This window comes from Dipteris shenzhenensis, chromosome 33 (assembly GCF_047967505.1).
Source record: "Dipteris shenzhenensis isolate YYH24624 ecotype China chromosome 33, Dip_SZ_1.0, whole genome shotgun sequence".
NCBI classification, from domain to species: Eukaryota; Viridiplantae; Streptophyta; class Polypodiopsida; order Gleicheniales; family Dipteridaceae; genus Dipteris; species Dipteris shenzhenensis.
This window is the reverse complement of record NC_141628.1, coordinates 3,021,803-3,039,503: the sequence shown is the minus strand read 5'-3', so window position 1 is coordinate 3,039,503 and position 17,701 is coordinate 3,021,803. Positions and strand designations below refer to the sequence as shown.

Below are 17,701 nucleotides of genomic sequence, written 5' to 3'. Positions count from 1 at the left end.
TGTGGTTATGATATTTTCTATGCTGGGGAGCACTCTTTCTCAGGGGTAGTCCTTCTGATCAAACATGAGCTTCAACCAGTTATTGCTTTAAATGACAACAAAGGCAGATGGCTTGTTCTTCAATGCATTATTCGAGGAGAGGTGTTTGAATTTGCTTCTGTTTATGCATCTCAGTCCTCTAAAGAAAGAACTGTAATTTGGGATGCCATGCAACAATATCCATGGAGATATCATGCCTACATATGTGGAGATTTCAATAATGCTCCACAACAGGGTGACAACACCTCCAGACATGACCATATGTTAACTCCTGAAAGGCATGCATGGTCTCAATTACTCTTGCATCTAGATTTGGTTGACCTTTGGAAGGAATTGCAGCCTTTGTCACCTGGCTACACATTTCAACATAGTGCCCTTTCTTCTTATCAGGCATGGTATAGTGTAGCTCCACAACAAAATGGGGATTTTACATGCAAAATGTGGATTGATTATGCCTTTGTGCATTCAGACCATGCATCCCTATGGTTGCGGTTATCCTTTCATGATATGCCAGATGATAGATTGCCACAGAGGAGACATCTAATCATAAACAATAGCTATTTGCAACATGCTAATTTCAAGGCAATGGTTACTGAAGCATCTCATTGTCTGTCCTCTAGCAGCCATATTCATATTGATGATGCCTGGGATTCTTTTATTTCCAAAATGCAAGTTGTGATTAGAGCTTGTGGCAAGTCTTACATGAAGACTCTGAGGGAAACCATTGCTTAGGCCAAATCCACTTGTCAAGACCTCACTGAACTCAGCCATCATCGTTCGTTGTCCATGCATGAGCAAACAACACTATGCCAGGCCAGACATTGTCTTAAACTAAATGATCACAGGAAACTGGCCAAATGGGAGACTAGAGCAAGACAAAAAGCCTTTACAGATAAAGGTTGCTCTTCCAAAGGATTTTTCAAAAGTTTGCATCAGAGGAGACTCAAAACAGAAATTTACAGGGTGCTTATGCCTGATGGATCATGGACCACCTCACGGTCACAGCTTGCTTCTGTTTGTGTGCATCATTTCTCTCAGCAATTTGGTTCTGCAGTTCCTCCCTCACAACAGGTTTTGCTTGCACGAAATTTACTGTTGCAACATGTTTCTCCTATTATTTCCACTACTCAAGCTTTGGAATTGGAGGAACCCTTTACTGAGAGGGAACTGTCAGATGCAATCAAGTCCTGTGGCAGATGGAAATCTCTAGGATGGGATGGTTTAACAGTCGAGTTTTTTCTAGAATATTGGCCTATTTTGAAGCATACATTGCTACATATGGTGAATGCTGCATGGCAAAATGAGAAAATGCCAGACACATGGAAGAGAGGTCTGGTTAAACTTCTTCCAAAAAAGCAAATTTGTGAGTCTTTGGCAGACTGGAGACCTATCACTCTTATGGCAGTCATTTACAAAGTCACTACCAAAATGATTGTTGATCGGATAAAGGGGTTTTTACATGATGGGTTGCATCCTGCCCAATATGGCTTTGTCCCGCGTAGGCATATCATAGATAACATTGCTAATGCCTATGTTGGAATTGAATATGCCAAATACACGCAGCAGGATGTTTTGTTATTGCAAGTTGATATTGCCAAAGCCTTTGATACTGTTCAGTGGAATTTTATTTCATCGACTATGCAGGCATTGGGATTTGGCACAAAAATACAGCAACTCATGACTTGGCTATATCAAGATAGTAAAGCTGCCTGGATACTTTCAGGGGATATTTCTCCATCCTGGACTCTTGGTTGTTCTATTAGGCAAGGATGTCCCCTAAGTGCTTTACTTTTTGCCATAGCCACTCATCCAATGCTTCAATATCTGGACCACCTTTTGGACACTGACCAGTTGCACGGCTTGGAGATTCTTGGCAGTCATAGCATGATCGCTCAGGCATATGCTGATGATTCATTCTTTACTCCAAAAAATACTCGGTCTGATTTGTCCATGATTATGCAAGCTCTTTCTACATTTGGATTGGCTGCTGGTCTTCGAGTAAATTTTCAGAAATCAAAATTGTTGCCGTTGCATGCATAGGAATGGCACAGCCTTCTGTGGCTTGGGGAAATTGTCCCTGCTTCTCAATTCATTCGACATCTCGGTTATCCTTTAGGTTGGGGGCTCACTCGTTTTCAACAAACTGATTGGGTGCTAACAAAGTTAAGGGCAAAACTTGAATATTGGAAGCTTGCAACTTGGCCATTACATGTTCGTTTGCGAATTACACAATCCATTTTGATAGCATACATACAATTTTATCTGCCCCTCACTATGTTCACTAAGGCAGATCTGGTTTCCTTTATGTCAGCTATCATGGAAGTTTTCTGGTGTTCAAAAAATGGCAAGAAAAGTCTCAGATTCCTCTCCATGCATCGTCTCTGTTCTCCAAAAATGCACGGGGGTCTGAACATTCTCAATATTCAAATGCATTTACTTGCTCACAGAGGGAAAATGATGATGCAGTTTATGCAAGGAGATCAGCCTTGGGCTTTCATGATCCGCTCTCTCTTGTTACATATTCATACCTCTGCCTTTGGGCATTGGCAGCCTACTCAGTGGGATTTCTTATTTGGCTCTATCCAAGGCAAGATCAGAGGTTGCCCTTTTGTCTCTCGCCTGCTTCTTGATTGGAAACATATCTTATCCCACTTGGAATGGCATGGCAGAGATTCTCTGTTGGGAAACTCTTTGAGGGTTGAGAATATTTTTTGGTCTAAAGTATTCCACCCTCCTTTGGCCATACAAGAACCCAGATGTTCTTATTTTCTCTCCTTCAAAGGCATTTCATCTGTGGCGGATGTACTTCAGGATGATGGCACAATTCTATCCTTTTCTATGGCTGCTAGCAAATACGGCTTGGGAGCTCATTATCGTCCTTTATGGCATAGGATTTCAGCAATGCTTCAACCGTACGTGCCGGTACCTCGTTTGGAACTTCAGAATAGGCTTGAGGATTGGATTTTACGCTCTTCTTCCTCATACGCCCGTCCCTTGAAGCTCTCACATATCACAGTGTCATCTCTGTACAAAGTGTTATCACCTCCGCCTTGGATTTCTCACAGAGCAAATACTGTTTGGCATATGGATCGCCCAATGAAGTGGTGGAGAAAAAGGCTGCGTCTCCTTTGGCATTACAAAGTCCCTCTTCGGCAACAGCTTTTCCTTTGGCGAGTTCTCCTTGGCATTTTTCCATCTGGCCAGTTACTCGCACACAGACATATTGCTCTGGTTGTTTGTCACAGATGCCAGCACTCTACTGAATCTGTGCTTCACATTTTTTGGTTCTGTCCACATACTTGTGATTTCATCGCTCTCATCCGACAGAGGCTTCGAGCGAGATTTCCTACTGTTACTTTTGGCATATTTTTCTGGTTGTTTGGTTTTCATCCAATGAGACAGGGTTTTGATTTATTTTTTGTATGGGTGCGCTACTGGACACTATGGACTTTATGGATGGACAGAAATCATAGAGTCTTTGGTGATCCACTATTTTCATCCTTTCTTTTTTTCAAACGATCTCTGCAGCAATCATTCTACGATTGTGTTCAGACTCGTTTGATTGATCAGGATGTGTATACAGCTTATACTGAGATCTTTAGTTGAGTAGTAGTTACTTCGTTTTTGAAGTAACTATGAATGTAATTATTTTACAGCAATAAAAGATTTCTTCTCACAAAAAAAAAAAAAGTGTGTGTGTGTGTGTGTGTACTTAGGTCGGCAGATTCACAAGTCATATGAATCTTTCCGAGCCTCATTGTGGCAATCCTTATATGATGCCTGCCATGAGGGTGATATGGATACTTCTTGCATAGAGCTTTTCTTTTTATGTTTCTGATCTTTGGGATCCTCTCCATTTCGGAGGCTTCCCATCTTTTATGAACATATAAATATACTGCATTGGATATTACAAAAAAAAAAAGTGTGTGTGTGTGTGTGTACACATATATATATGTGTGTGTGTACATATACATATACATATACGTATATGTATATGTATATCTATACACACACACACACACACATATGTATATATATGTGTGCACACACATATAAATATACATATACATATACATATATATACATATATACATATATATATATATGTGTGTGTGTGTGTGCACACAGATATAAATATATATATACATATACATATATATACATATATACATACATGCACACACATATAAATATACATATACATATACATATATATACATATATACATATATATATATATGTGTGTGTGTGTGTGCACACACATATAAATATACATATACATATACATATACATATATATACATATATACATACATATACACACACATATAAATATACATATACATATACATACATATACACACACATATAAATATACATATACATATACATATATATACATATATACATATATATATATATGTGTGTGTGTGTGTGTGCACACACATATAAATATACATATACATATACATATATATACATATATACATACATAAACATATACATATACATATAAATACATATATACATATATATATATATGTGTGTGTGTGTGTGCACACACATATAAATATACATATATATACATATATACATACATATACTGCTAGCCAATATTGATTTGAAACCATCGCTAGCCCCATTTCCACCATCCCCTACAGTATTTAAACCTTTCACTGGAAAGGCAAGAGTAGGGTGAAAGGGTTTCCTCAGAAAGGGTACACCTACAATAAAATTGCAGTTTCGGTTTCGGCACGAAACCAGGATACCCCCAGGATAAATTGCCCCGTAGGGGCAGGCCTAAGGCTCCCCCCTGGTCGGGGGGAGCTGGCCCCAAGGGGGGGCAGGGGGGAGACGGGGGAAGGGCCGGAGGCCGGTTTCCCACGGTTGCGGGGGAAACCAAAGCGCCTTCTCCCCGCTTTTCTTTTGCGCGCTCCGAAGGTTATCCGGAGCGCGTTTTGCGCTTAGCCCGTCATTTCCCGGGCCTCCGGCCCCGAGGGGCTCCGAGGCCGGTTTCCCACGGTCGCGGGGGAAACCGAAGCGCTTTCTCCCCGCTTTTCTTTTGCGCGCTCCGAAGGTTATATGGAGCGCGTTTCGCACTTACCCCGTCATTTCCCGGGCCTCCGGCCCCGAGGCCCTCCGAACCTTCGGAGCGCGTTTCGCGCTTACCCCGTCATTTCCCGAGCCTCGGAGGGGCTCGGGGCCGGAGGCCCGGGAAATGACGGGGTAAGCGCGAAACGCGCTCCGGATAACCTTCGGAGCGCGCAAAAGAAAAGCGGGGAGAAAGCGCTTCGGTTTCCCCCGCGACCGTGGGAAACCGGTCTCCGGCCCTTACCCCGTCTCCCCCCTACCCCCCTTTGGGGCCAGCTCCGCCTGACCAGGGAGGAACCATGTTACCTTAACATTTTATAATATAACTACCATGGATTATGTACAACACACCTTATGGGTCCTCTTATGTGGAAGGATGGCACATGATCATGCCCTGCCACCTCAACCCTGGGCCCTATGCACATCATATTTTATTATACTATTGCCACACATACAAGCACACACACATATTCATGCCTTTTACTTTGGTCAAATTTATCCATTATAGTCTCCCCCCAGGCAGGGAATGCACAGCATTTCCATGCATGGGACCATCATGCACAAAGAAAGGCTTGAGATAACGCTTGTTGATCACCTTCTTGCCATATGGCTCATGCAGCTCCTGAACTTGTACAGACCCATTGCTACGTTGCTTGATGACTTTGTATAGACCAGTCCACAGTGGCAGGAACTTCTTATCCATTTGGTGGTCCAATCTGTTATCAAAGCATAGCACAACATCCCCCTCAGCAAAGTGTCTTTCCCATCCCTTGTGAATTTTAACATCCAAGCAGGCCTTTTGTCGATTCTTGTGGATCTTTGTTTGATGTAGTGCAAGGCGTCGGGTTTCATCTAACTTCTCAAGTTGTACCAACCTGGTCTCTACATGTTTATCTTCTGTCATCCTCTGTTCTTGGGCCAACCTCAAGGCCGAAATCTCTATCTCTAGGGGTAAAACTGCCTTAGTACCATACACCAACTCAAAACGAGTGTGACCTGTAGACCTTTTATGAGTGATGGTGTAAGCCCACACAGCGTCAGTGACCTTCTGATCCCACTGGCTCCTGTTCCCTGTGGCCATTTTTCCCATGGATTTACAAAGGAGGCCATTGGTTCGCTCCGTTTGTCTCATGGATGCTGGATAATAGATGCTAGAAGTGCGATGATCAATACCCATGCGATCCATGAGCAACTCCACTGCTTCATTTAAGAATGGACTCCCATGGTCAGATACTATTTCCATGGGTGTCCCAAACCTTGTGCAGATACATTCAAATATGAAGTTTGAAACTGCCTTACCATTTGCAGCGGGGAGGGCGATAGCTTTAGCCCAGTTAGTGACATATTGAGTGTCTACCAAAAGATACTTCTTTTTGCGAGCAGTCATGGGTAGGGGTCCAATAAAATCTATTAACCACTTCTGAAACGGATGGATGGACATCACTGGGTGATGTTGCCCAGGACGCAAATCCTTGCTACTAAAGAATTGGCATGGTTCACAAGTTTTGCAATACATAGTGACATCCTTGAACAAGGTCGGCCAATAGTACCCAGCATGTAAAATCTTCTTAGCTGTATAGTCACCGACACAGTGGCCTCCACAAAATCCATCATAATAATGCTTCAATACCTTAGGTACTTCATCTGCATCAATGGCCCGTCTTAGTATCCCATCCATTCCTTGACGGTACAACATCCCATCAAAGAGAGTGTAGCACCTACTATCTCTGCGGATCTTCTTTCTCTCATAGTTAGTACTTTCTGGAGGAAAGGAGAAAGTGGTCAGAAATCTATAAATACCACCATACCATGTATCCCCAATTTCTATGGCCGCTATAAGGGTTACATTGAGGCACTCCTCTAAATCAATCAAAGCATTGTTCAAGTTGGAACAACCCTCTTTACAATTTTGAAAGAAAAATCACATTCTTGTAGAACTGCCAACCATTTGGCCAACTGGCCCATGGGATTTGGTGATTGAAGAACATGCTTTGCAAGACCATTGCTACAGATCATAATGAAGGACTTTCCAGCCACATAATAAGAGATCGAGAAGGTAAAACTTGCTGCGAGTCACATGACAAGCAGTGCACAATTATGGGAGTGTGGTTGCCGAAAGCACTCATGTTCCAAAGACATGGGAAGCATTTAAAGATAAAATCAAGAAGCACTTCCTACCTACACAGTTTGAAGAGGATACTTGTCGACAATGGTGAAGATTGAGGTAGTTGGATAATGAGAGTGTGGACGCATACACCGAGAAATATCTTTCCTCTCTACTTCAATTGCAAACCATTGAGAAAGTGTCCCGAAAGGAGCAATGTCATTGAACCTTTGTTGAGGTGGTTTATGCTGTACTATTCGTGCTAATGTACGTATGCTTCGACCATCTATAGCTTCTGATGCTATGGATTTGGCATTAGAGTCAGAAACAACGCAGGGAAGAAGCTTTGCTACTACTCGCACCCCTCGAGCAAAGAAGCATACTTCATACTTCAAGTAGGAGGGTGTAAGAGGTAAAGTTGGTAGATATGACTCAATGCAAGACACCAAAGATAAGGCATGCTTGTCAGCGTCAGAGCGTCGTTCAGTTTCAAGCAATTGTCGAGAAGCATATATGTATATGCATGCATACATATATGTACATATATGCATGCATACATATACATACACACACACACACACATGCACACACACACACATATATATATGTGTGTGTATGTATGTACATACATACATACACACACATACATGTATGTATGTATGTATGTATGTACACACACTTTTTTTTTGGGGGTAAAATCCAGTGCACTGTATTTATATTGTCATGACTTTACAAGAGGGAAAGTCTCCAAGAATGGAGAGTATCCCACAGATCAGAAGCATAAAAAGAAAAGCTCAATGCAAGATGCATGCATATCACCCTCATGGCAGGCATCATATAAAGATTGCCACAATGAGGCTCTAAAAGATTCATATGACTTTTGAAACTGGCGGCCCAAGTATGCCAAATTGTGCTCTTCCCAGATTGTCCAAAGAGCCCAATATCTCACCCATGAGAGAAAGAGTGAGTATTGAGATAAAGGCCTCCTATATCTGCCAAATAGCCAAAAATGTTTCCCAAATATGTGACTCGGGAAACGGAGGCGAAGATGATCTGAAATTTTCCCAAGGAGATTCCGAGTAGACGGGCAATGCCAAAGCAAATGAGGGACAGTCTCTGAAGGAGCGTGACACCGTAAACAGGTGGGTGGTGCAATGTGACGTTTGGCAAGTGTGATTCCCATTGACAATGTGCCGGTCATGCATCTCCAAAGAAAGAGTCTTTGTTTCAAAGGCATTTTACACCTCCATAATAGTCGGAGATTCTTCCGCCACCATGAAAGGGGCTGCCTGATATGCCATAGAGTATTAGCATATTGATGAATCCAAGGGGCAGGTTGAAGAAGCTTGTAGACTTTGATGGAGGTCAAAACAGGCAGAGGAATAGGACGAGAGCATGTAGCAGAGGGGTACAATTGCCAATCCATAAGCCTATCTGTATCAGCCACAGGGGGAATAGGTAGAAAAGGATGCAAGAGATCAGCAATTTTCTTCCATATCAATCTGTGATGCATTCCCAAAGCATAAGAGGCAGTGGCCTGAGGAAAAGATAAGACATGGCCGTGATCATCTACCACATCATTGATGTATCTAATTCCCAATTTCATGAGATTATATGCCCGAACTGGTTCCTGTAAAGCAAGTGGAATGTCAAAGATGGCACTCCAATGAATCATTTCTTTCCTCATTGAGTTTGTCCCCGAATGATTATCAGGAGCGCGCGCACACACACACACACACACACACACACACACACACATATATTGGATGAAGTTTTACCTCCCATATTCTGGTACATGACTAAAGCTATTGATACACTTTCTGACTCCCTGGCAGTTTTCAATTGAGGCATCTTCTTGAAGCAATTATAAACATGTGGGAAGGCTATGACCATGCTAAAGAGACACACCGAGATATTTTCTTGCTTAAGGTTGATTTTGATAAGGCATAAGATTGAGTTGGGATTTCCTAGTCCAATTTGTGCAAGACATGGGACTTGACAAACAGTTCACCTCTTTTGTCAAGCTTCTGCTGACAAATGCTTCTGCTAAAATCTGCTCTCCACCATTAGCAAATATTGTACAGCCAAGTGTTTCCTGTACGCTGCTGTCAATGACTTGTTATAAAGTGGATGTAATGGAACAATGTCTGTTGATGAAGCTTTACTGATGGTCTCTAGGTGAAGTATTAATTGTTGTACCATATTATGCTTTTTGGAGGAGAAAGATATATGGGATTCCTGGATGTTAAGCTTTTGATCTTGGATGTTATGAATTTCTTCTTCTTGCCCCTATTATTCAGTGAACTAGACGTCAAATCTATTGCCAAGGCCTGTGACATTCTAGTTTCTCATTCTGTAATATTGACCCTTCATTGCTCTAATTTCATCCCTCCGTTTTGGAAGTATCAAGTTTAGTACTTTACGTTCATGCTTCTCTAGGATCATATACTTGGAGGAGGCCTTCAGTATATTCTACCTCAAGACTAGCTTGCTTATTGAGAGTTAAAATCTCCAGGTCTGACTGTTGATAGTATTGCCAGAACTCTCAGGTTGTAATGCAGCATTGGGAATAGAGCTTGGTCTTTTGTTTCTCTTCCTTCATAGACAAGAGATTGTGTTTCTTATAATTGCAAGGTCAGTGAACTCTCCTTTTCTATCGGTTGTGGTTGATGTTGCTTAAAGATTTTACTATCCTCTTGGTCTACCAGTAAGGAAGAAAGAGGATCTCATAGATGACAATTCTTTTGATCTACCTAGCATTCTAATGACTAGTACCACTCACATACGTGGAGCCTATGTTGAGAAGGTTGCGATCTTTTAGTGGGTGAGGATGCATTGTTTGAGTATCCCATACAGAAGATAGAATATTGGCATCGTTGGATTAAGTTTAGCAAGTTTGCATGTGGATACGAAGACCATGGGGTCATGATGAGAGATCAATGTAGTTTTAAATTACATTCAACAAAATTGGAGTAGCAATTTCTCAAGAAAATGTAAGTTTGATAGGGAATATGGAAAGTTTGATCAGGGAATGTAGCTGCTGTGATTCTAGTGAATGGATAAATTGAGTTTTTCCTGAGAGAGATTCTGATTGGCATCCCTTAATACTCGTTTGCTTCCTTTTTCCCTATTGCCCAGGACAATTGGGTTGATGCCTGCACGGATGCTCTGAACAAAATTGATAAGTCATTACAAGGGAAGAGGCTTTCAGAAGTTATAATTGCCAAGGCCGAGGAGGTAATTAAGTATTAATCCCTACATGTAATTGGTGGCAGAGTTTTTCTTTGGTCAAAATCTCTAGTTTGACATGTAATTTAAATGTGAAGGTTTTTCTGTCCAGTAGGACATGTAATTTATATGCACAAGTGAAGTTGGAGTCTTATTTTGCAGATATTGCACAGAGCCGGATCAGATATAGCTTCAGCACTTCAACGAGAGCTGAGACAGGAAAAAGATTCTGGTCTTCACTCAGAGTGTCTCGTTGATACATGGGTTGCTATTGATAGGTAAGAAGCTGCTGGTTTCTTATGGTGTCTGCCACTTAAAAAACGTGTGTGTGCACATAATTATAAGACCGCATACATGCATACACTTGCGCTTGCATACTCGCATGCAGGGGTCTGTAGATAAATCAATGTTTTAATCACACTTCAATAAAATGTAGATTAATGACTAAAGAACTGAGTAAGTGAATACTACTTTATACATATTAAAAGTACAAACGAAAAACAAAACTAGGAATACACAAGTCTTCCCATGACATGAGCAGTTGAGGGTGATCAGAGGCATTAGTATGCCCATACATGCAGATTATTTGCGAGCCTTGGACTCCACATGGACACATTACCTCCTTTTCAGTATAGCCTTGAGGTCCCCTCCATTCTGCTCACTTATCATGAGGCAAACCAGGCTATTTGGGAGGATCTTGTACACCTACACACATACAGGACCTAATTAGCTCCTAGTGAGCTTCCTTGAAGCTCAGCTTCTACACCTCAGGTCATAGACAACTTTTTCTTTGTTGCAGCACCAGATAGGCTATCCCTTCTGGGCTTTCACTGTCCCTTTTGGTTATCCACTGTGTGTTGTCAGGCTATGAGCTTTCCTGCCCCTTCCGGTTATTCATTACACGTGATCCGCTTGCCCTGTAACACCCTTGGGCAGTGTGATGTTTGGGCTGTGCCTAGTTGGTTAATGAACCCATGCTTGTGGGCGCTGCTGTTGAGCCCACACATGTGGGTGTGCATGATTGCAAGTGTTACGGGAATTATATTTCATACATTACTTGCTAGGGCTATTATTTTATTTTTTTAGTCATGTTGACTATGGCAAAGTATTCCGTGGAGTGCACCGGACGCGGTGGATGCTTTGTGTGGTTTAGTTGGGGATGCCAAACTGGTCATAGAAGTTGCTGCCATGTGGCAAGCAAGGTTGCCGTCGTGGATTCTCTACACCTTCGTCAATTTGTACCTCTTCCCGTGACAGAAAGAAAGAAAGAAAGAAAGAAAGAAAGAAAGTTTATTAAAGTCTTCGGAAGACCAATGGGTCTATGAGACTGTGAAAATCCTGATACAACGAGCTGTGGTAGTGGAGCTACTAAACAAGTGTCCATACCAATGCAAAATGCAAAATGCAAAAAATGCAGAATGGCAGTACTAAGTCCTAAGTACAACATAGTCATGTCGATGGTCGACTATATATCAATTTCAGCATCATCATCAATATCATCATCATCCCCAGCAACAACAAGATATCAGGATGGATGAGGCAGTGGAGGCATGAAGTGGGCAATAGAGTGCTGTCGGCCACTCAGAGGTGCGGTCCTGGCACGTCTCCTGGTCGTAGTTTTGTGTCTAACCAGGGCTACTGGCTGCCTTTGAATCTCTTCATGAGAAGTGGGTGGAAGTCTGCAAAGTGTGTTTTCGAAGCAGCCCCAAGCTTGCAGAATAGCAGCCATGAGAGGGGAAGGGGGGGATTTGAGATGGGCTGAAGTGAAGATCCATCTGCTGCTGTCCAACCAATCTGCCTCATGAGAAGGGGTGCAAGACCGAATGTTGCGTGAGAAAAAATCCTTCCAGGGTTCTTGTCCAAGCATCAATCCACGTACTATAAATTTGCAGAGCAAGGCCATACACTGCAAGCTCGGGTCAATAATATTGAGACCCCCTTCTTCTGTGGGAAGAATGAGGGTCTCCCAAGCCACCTTTGCTACAACAGCTGAGGTGCCATCTAAACCACCCCATAGGAAGTTCCTGATAGGTCTCATGAGCTGAGCGATACAATCTCTAGATTTGCACCAACATGAGCAAACAAACCAAGCAGTGGCCAACAATACCTGGTTCACAACCACAACTCTAGATGCAAGGTCAAGTCTGGCTGAACTCCAAAAGATGAGTTTCCTCCTGATACTCTCTAACACGGGAGCGAACTGCTGTGCCGGAGAGATGCCCAACCCAACCTGGCATCCCAGATATCTGACGAAGACTCCCCTCTGAATGCAAGTGAACCCTATGTCAATCCCACAGACTGGAGTGTCCTCATCACTGATCCAAAAGCCATTGGATTTGTTCCAATTAATGTGTGCACTTGCCGCAATGCAAAACAAATCCAATGCTGTCCTGAATGAATTCAGTGTCTGTGGAGTGGCATCCAAAAAAACACCTGTGTCATGTGCCAACTCATTGTCTAAGAGCTCATCTTCCTGCCTCAGAGGAAGCTAGAGCCCTATGATTCCAGCTTGAGCTCTATTTTAGTAGCTCACAGCCTCAGTCACAAAAAGGAATAAAAAGGGGGCTAAGGGGCAACCGTGACGGACTGATCTGGTAATCTCTAACATGTCTCCCCTCACTCCACCAATGACAACCTGGCTGTGGGCTGATCTGTAGAGGGCTGACACCCCTTTGATCCATGCATCTGAGAAGCCAAAGTGAGTAAGTGTGCCCTCCAAAAAGCCCTAGTCTATCCTGTCATAAGCTTTTTCAAAGTAGAAGAGTAGAATGGCCAGCCTGTGGCCATTATGCATGGCCCACTCCGAAGCCTCCCAAAATGATAAGATGTTATCAAAGATGCTCCCGCCATGCACAAAACCCGTCTGCGTATCATGGATAAGATCTGGTAGAAAGGGATGCAGACGAAGGCTGATAGCTTTAGCTACGATTTTATACAAGGTACCCAGTAAGGTAATCGGTCTCCACTGAGACACTAAATTCCTGCAACCCCCTTTTGGAATCAAATGAATGAGGCCCTCCGTAAGTGAGTCAGGCATCTCACCCGAGTCTCACACACCCTGCAAGGCTGAGGTAATGTGATCCTTAATCTGATCCCAAAAAGTGATAAAAAATAAGGGGGTAAGTCCATCTGAACCAGGATACTTGCCCTTGTGAAGGGCAGAGAGAGCAGTTCCCGTGAGTGAGTCAGGCATCTCACCCGAGTCCCATACACCCTGAAGGGCTGAGGTAATGTGATCCTTAATCTGATGTAAGTCCATTTGAACTAGGACACTTGCCCTTGTGAAGGGCAGAGAGAGCAGTCCTGAACTCTACGTTGGTGAAGGATCCATCACGTGAAATAGTCATATCCCCTGTCACTAACCCAGGTAAGTGTTGCCAAATAACCACTCTAGCATCATCTGTGACCTGTGTTTGGATCTGCTATAAGAAGGGAGGCATAGAAATCGGTGGCAACTTGCAAGACGGCATCTGGATGTGTCTAAAGAACTTCGCCTGAGTCAACAAGCTGTGAGACATTCTCCCTACTATGTCTGGGGCCAAGAGTAGAGAAGAACTGCTTGTTGACCCTACCTCCCTTCTGTGTCCAAAATGACTCTCTGGCGTGAAAGGCTTACTCTGCTCTCTGATCTAAAAGTGACTGCTGCTGAGCCCTTGCTGCAACAAGGCGCTCCCGAATCCAAGCATTTGCAGGCCTCTTCTGCTCCTCCCTCTGGAGGAGGGCATCCAACTGTTGGCGGATACTTATCTCACGCCTAAGGATCTCACCCCTTCTGATATGAGCAACTGAAAGATAAAAGTCACTGATATTAGAGAGGGCTGCGGCTAAGTCTGAAGGAGAAAGCTGCCCATCCTGCAAATGAGATACCTAGGTCCTCAACACTGTCTCTGTAAGGCCTTCCTATGCATAGAAAGAATTTGCAATCCTGACACTGGAGAGTGGCGCCTCACATGGGGATCTGAGACCATCAAAACCATTGGAAAATGATCTGAAATGGACACCCCAACTGCAATGTAAATATTACCACCTTTGTCAAGAGCCCAATCATCCACATAAAATCTGTCAATCTGTGCATGTATAGGCATCTGCAATCTCCTGTTCGACCAAGAAAAAAGGAGAGAATGTGGCTGAGTGTGAAAAGCATCATCATGCCAAGCATCCTTGCCGTTGTACTGAAAAAGGAAGGCATTCCACGCTGCTTTCTCTAGGGAGTGAAGGCCATCTTCCCTACCACCCCTTTTGTCTGAGGGCATTTCAACCATGTTGAAATCGCCCCCTATAATCCAAGCATCTGCAATATGTGACCAAGAGAGTAGTTCCTTTCAAAAAAGAATACGAACTCCTTTGGAATTGGGTGCATAAAGGTTTAAGAGACCAAGCTTATGCCCATCAATCAAAAGTATAATCCATTGAGCTGTGGAAGGGACTATGATCTCGTGTCCAATCACCAAGGGGAGTATAGAAGAAGAAACAGAAATGCAAGTACCTCCCTTGGTGCCCAAGGCGGGTGACCAAAAAGTGTGGCCTGAAAGAAGCTTACCCGACTTGGAACAATCCCTGGCATCCAATTTGTGTTCTTGAATCATCAGAATGTCCATGGGACCCCTAGTAACACCTGGATGAAGTTGGTTACGAATCAACTGCCTGTAGCGGCGGTGAGGTACACCCCCGAGGCCGTGAACGTTCCAACTGACAATCCTCATCTGCGAGAGGAGGAGACCGGATGGAAGATCCTACCCGACCTGGTAGCGGAGAAAGCCCTCTCTTGCGAAAAATTCCTCCTATCAAGATGAGGGAAGTTAATTGGGGAAAGCACACCCCCCCTGCTGAGGGGGAAACTCTGTCCTGGAAGATATGCTTCCCAAGCGTGGAGGGTACAAACTCCTCCTCTGCCTCAAACTTAGCAAAGTCTGTCGGAATTGAAAATGAATTCCTGCGGAGTACCTCTAGCGCAGGAGTGCGAAGGAGCATCTCTGGCACAGGAGTGCAAAGGAGCCCTGCGGAAGGAGGAGTGGAACCAATAATCTCCTTACCTCTGTCAGGTATAGGTAGACATGGCAACATCTGCATGACCTTAGCCACAATTGTGTCACTATCCTCAAGTAAAGCACGGGCCTCTGCAGAAAGGTGCTCCCTAGATGAGCGCTCTTGCATCTGAACAGGGTCAGGAGCCATGGAACCAGGACAGGGATGTCTCTTGCCTGAAGAGACAGGTCCACGACCCCGTCAGTGGTAGCTTGAGGTACGGGCTCACCAACTCTGACAGGCACCCAACGGGGGATGACCGAAGCAGGACGTGCTGACTGTCCTGTCCGCGCTGTAGAAGTACCAAGACAAGAGGCTGATGGTCCTGGTTGTGAAGTGGAAGGTCTAGCAGCGTGTGAGGCGGTAGCAACTGGTCGTGAAGAAGGTCTAGGTCGGATGATGCTATGAGGCACCTGTGGATCTTTTTGGCCTTTTCTTTTTCCTTGGGCAATCTCTAGCAAAGTGCCCAAGGGTCCCGCAAATCCTATACTGAGTCTGTCTCTCTGCAATCTCGACTCTCTGTTTGAAGAAGGAGCCATCTGGACGCTGAAGCATAACGTGGTCATCCGAGATGTTAGGGTGAGAGACAATGACCCTAGCACGCGGTACCCCATCGGACTTGACTGCCTCTGCTGCTGAAGTAGGCATCTCAGGGAGAGGGGGGATCTTAGTAACCACTCCAAAGGCGGCTCCAATGGAATGTAGCAGTCGATGGTACACCTAAGGCAAGCCTAGAGATTTGATGAAGAGTGACGTCGTCCGGCTGCCTTCCTCGATAGGATCAAACCCCAGTGAAAAAGGGGTCAGAAAAATCCTTCTGGAGCCCAGTGCTAGCGGATTAGCCTGAAGCATTGTACGTGCTACCTCCGAGGAGTCCAAAATAATCTGGAAGAAACCTCGCCTAAGAAGATGAACATCTGAGAGGTGCCTGGCGAGGTCTCTAGGTAGAGCGGCGAGCATCCAGTCCCTGGCCTGTAACCTGGAAGGGTGGGACCCATGGATGCGAGTAAAGAGCGAAGTCGAGCTCTCCTGCTCTGTATCTTTGTTGAGCTGCTGCAACTCGTCTTTTCAGAAAATGATGGTTTTTGCGGCCGGTGGAAGCAGGCGAGGATTTGATGAAGGCAGAGCCATCGTCAATCAGGGTGGAAAGGCCGACACAAACACGAAAAGGTTCCTTCTGCAATAAGCTGCCCGGGAGACGAGGAGGAAGGTGAGCTGAGGAGGAGGAGGAGGAGGAGGAGGAGGGGCTGAGGAGGAGGAGGGGGAGGATGAGGAGGAGGGAGGAGGCGGAGAAGGGGTAGGTAGAGAGGAGGGAGGAGGAGTAGAGGGGGAAGGTTGGAGGGGCGGAGGTAGAAGAGGCGGGGAGGCAGGGGGGGAGGTAGAGGAGGCAGGGGAAGGGCTGAGGCGGGGGGAGGGAGGGAAGCGGGGGAGAGGGCTGAGGCGGGGGCTAGGGAGCAGGGCTGAGAGGGAGGAGAGAGAGAGGAGCGGCTGAGAGGGAGGAGGCAGGGTAGGGAGGGAAGGGCTGAGGTGGGGGGTAGAGGCAGTGGGGTAGGGAGTGGCTGGGAGGGAGGCAGCCAGGGGAGAGGGAGGGGAGGTAGGGAGGGAGACGGGCTGAGAGGGAGGGGCAGCAAGGGAGGAGGAGGGGGCTGAGAGAGAGGAGAAAGAAAGAAAGAAAGAAAGTTTATTAAAGTCTTCGGGAGACCGTGAAAGTCTATGAGACTAAAGATAACTGATACAATGAGCATAACGGTGGCGGTCTCAAAACGGGCCAGCCAACCGTTTCTACAAAAAATAGGTTATGAAGGACGGTGTGTCTAGTCCTGATACAAAAAATATGTGTCTACCTCCAGATGATACAAAAAAGAAGGGGGGGGCACCAAAAATGGGGCAGAGGGGGGAGATACAATATATATGTGCAGGTGGTGATCGTCAGAGACCAATCAAAGAGGGGCTGTCAAATGGGAGGCCGGAAAAAACCGTGCGATAGATGATTGGCCTCTGACGTCACGCGGCCTAGTCGAGCTCGATCGTCAGGGGCGGCGGGTGGCCCTGTGGATGAGGGCAACGGTAACCCCGGTGGGGCGGGCAGAGAGCAGAGACGAGATGTCATGGACCCGGATGTGTGAGTCTGTCCGCTGGCGTAGCTGTCGTGGCTCTAGCTCTTGCTCACGTCCGCGTCGTCGGCTAGACTGACGAGAGGTATCCTGTGACTGG

The 17,701-nt window shown here is 44.9% G+C and overlaps 1 protein-coding gene across 1 annotated transcript in view; it reads left to right on the top strand.

The window, feature by feature from the left end:
* LOC147879547 (uncharacterized) overlaps positions 1-17,701 on the top strand; it is a 150,500-nt gene that overhangs the window by 71,146 nt on the left and 61,653 nt on the right. The window contains exons 12-13 of the mRNA XM_087371536.1: positions 10,373-10,471; positions 10,625-10,740. Coding sequence (XP_087227662.1) covers positions 10,373-10,471; positions 10,625-10,740 — 215 coding nt within the window. The remainder of the gene's footprint in view (positions 1-10,372; positions 10,472-10,624; positions 10,741-17,701) is intronic.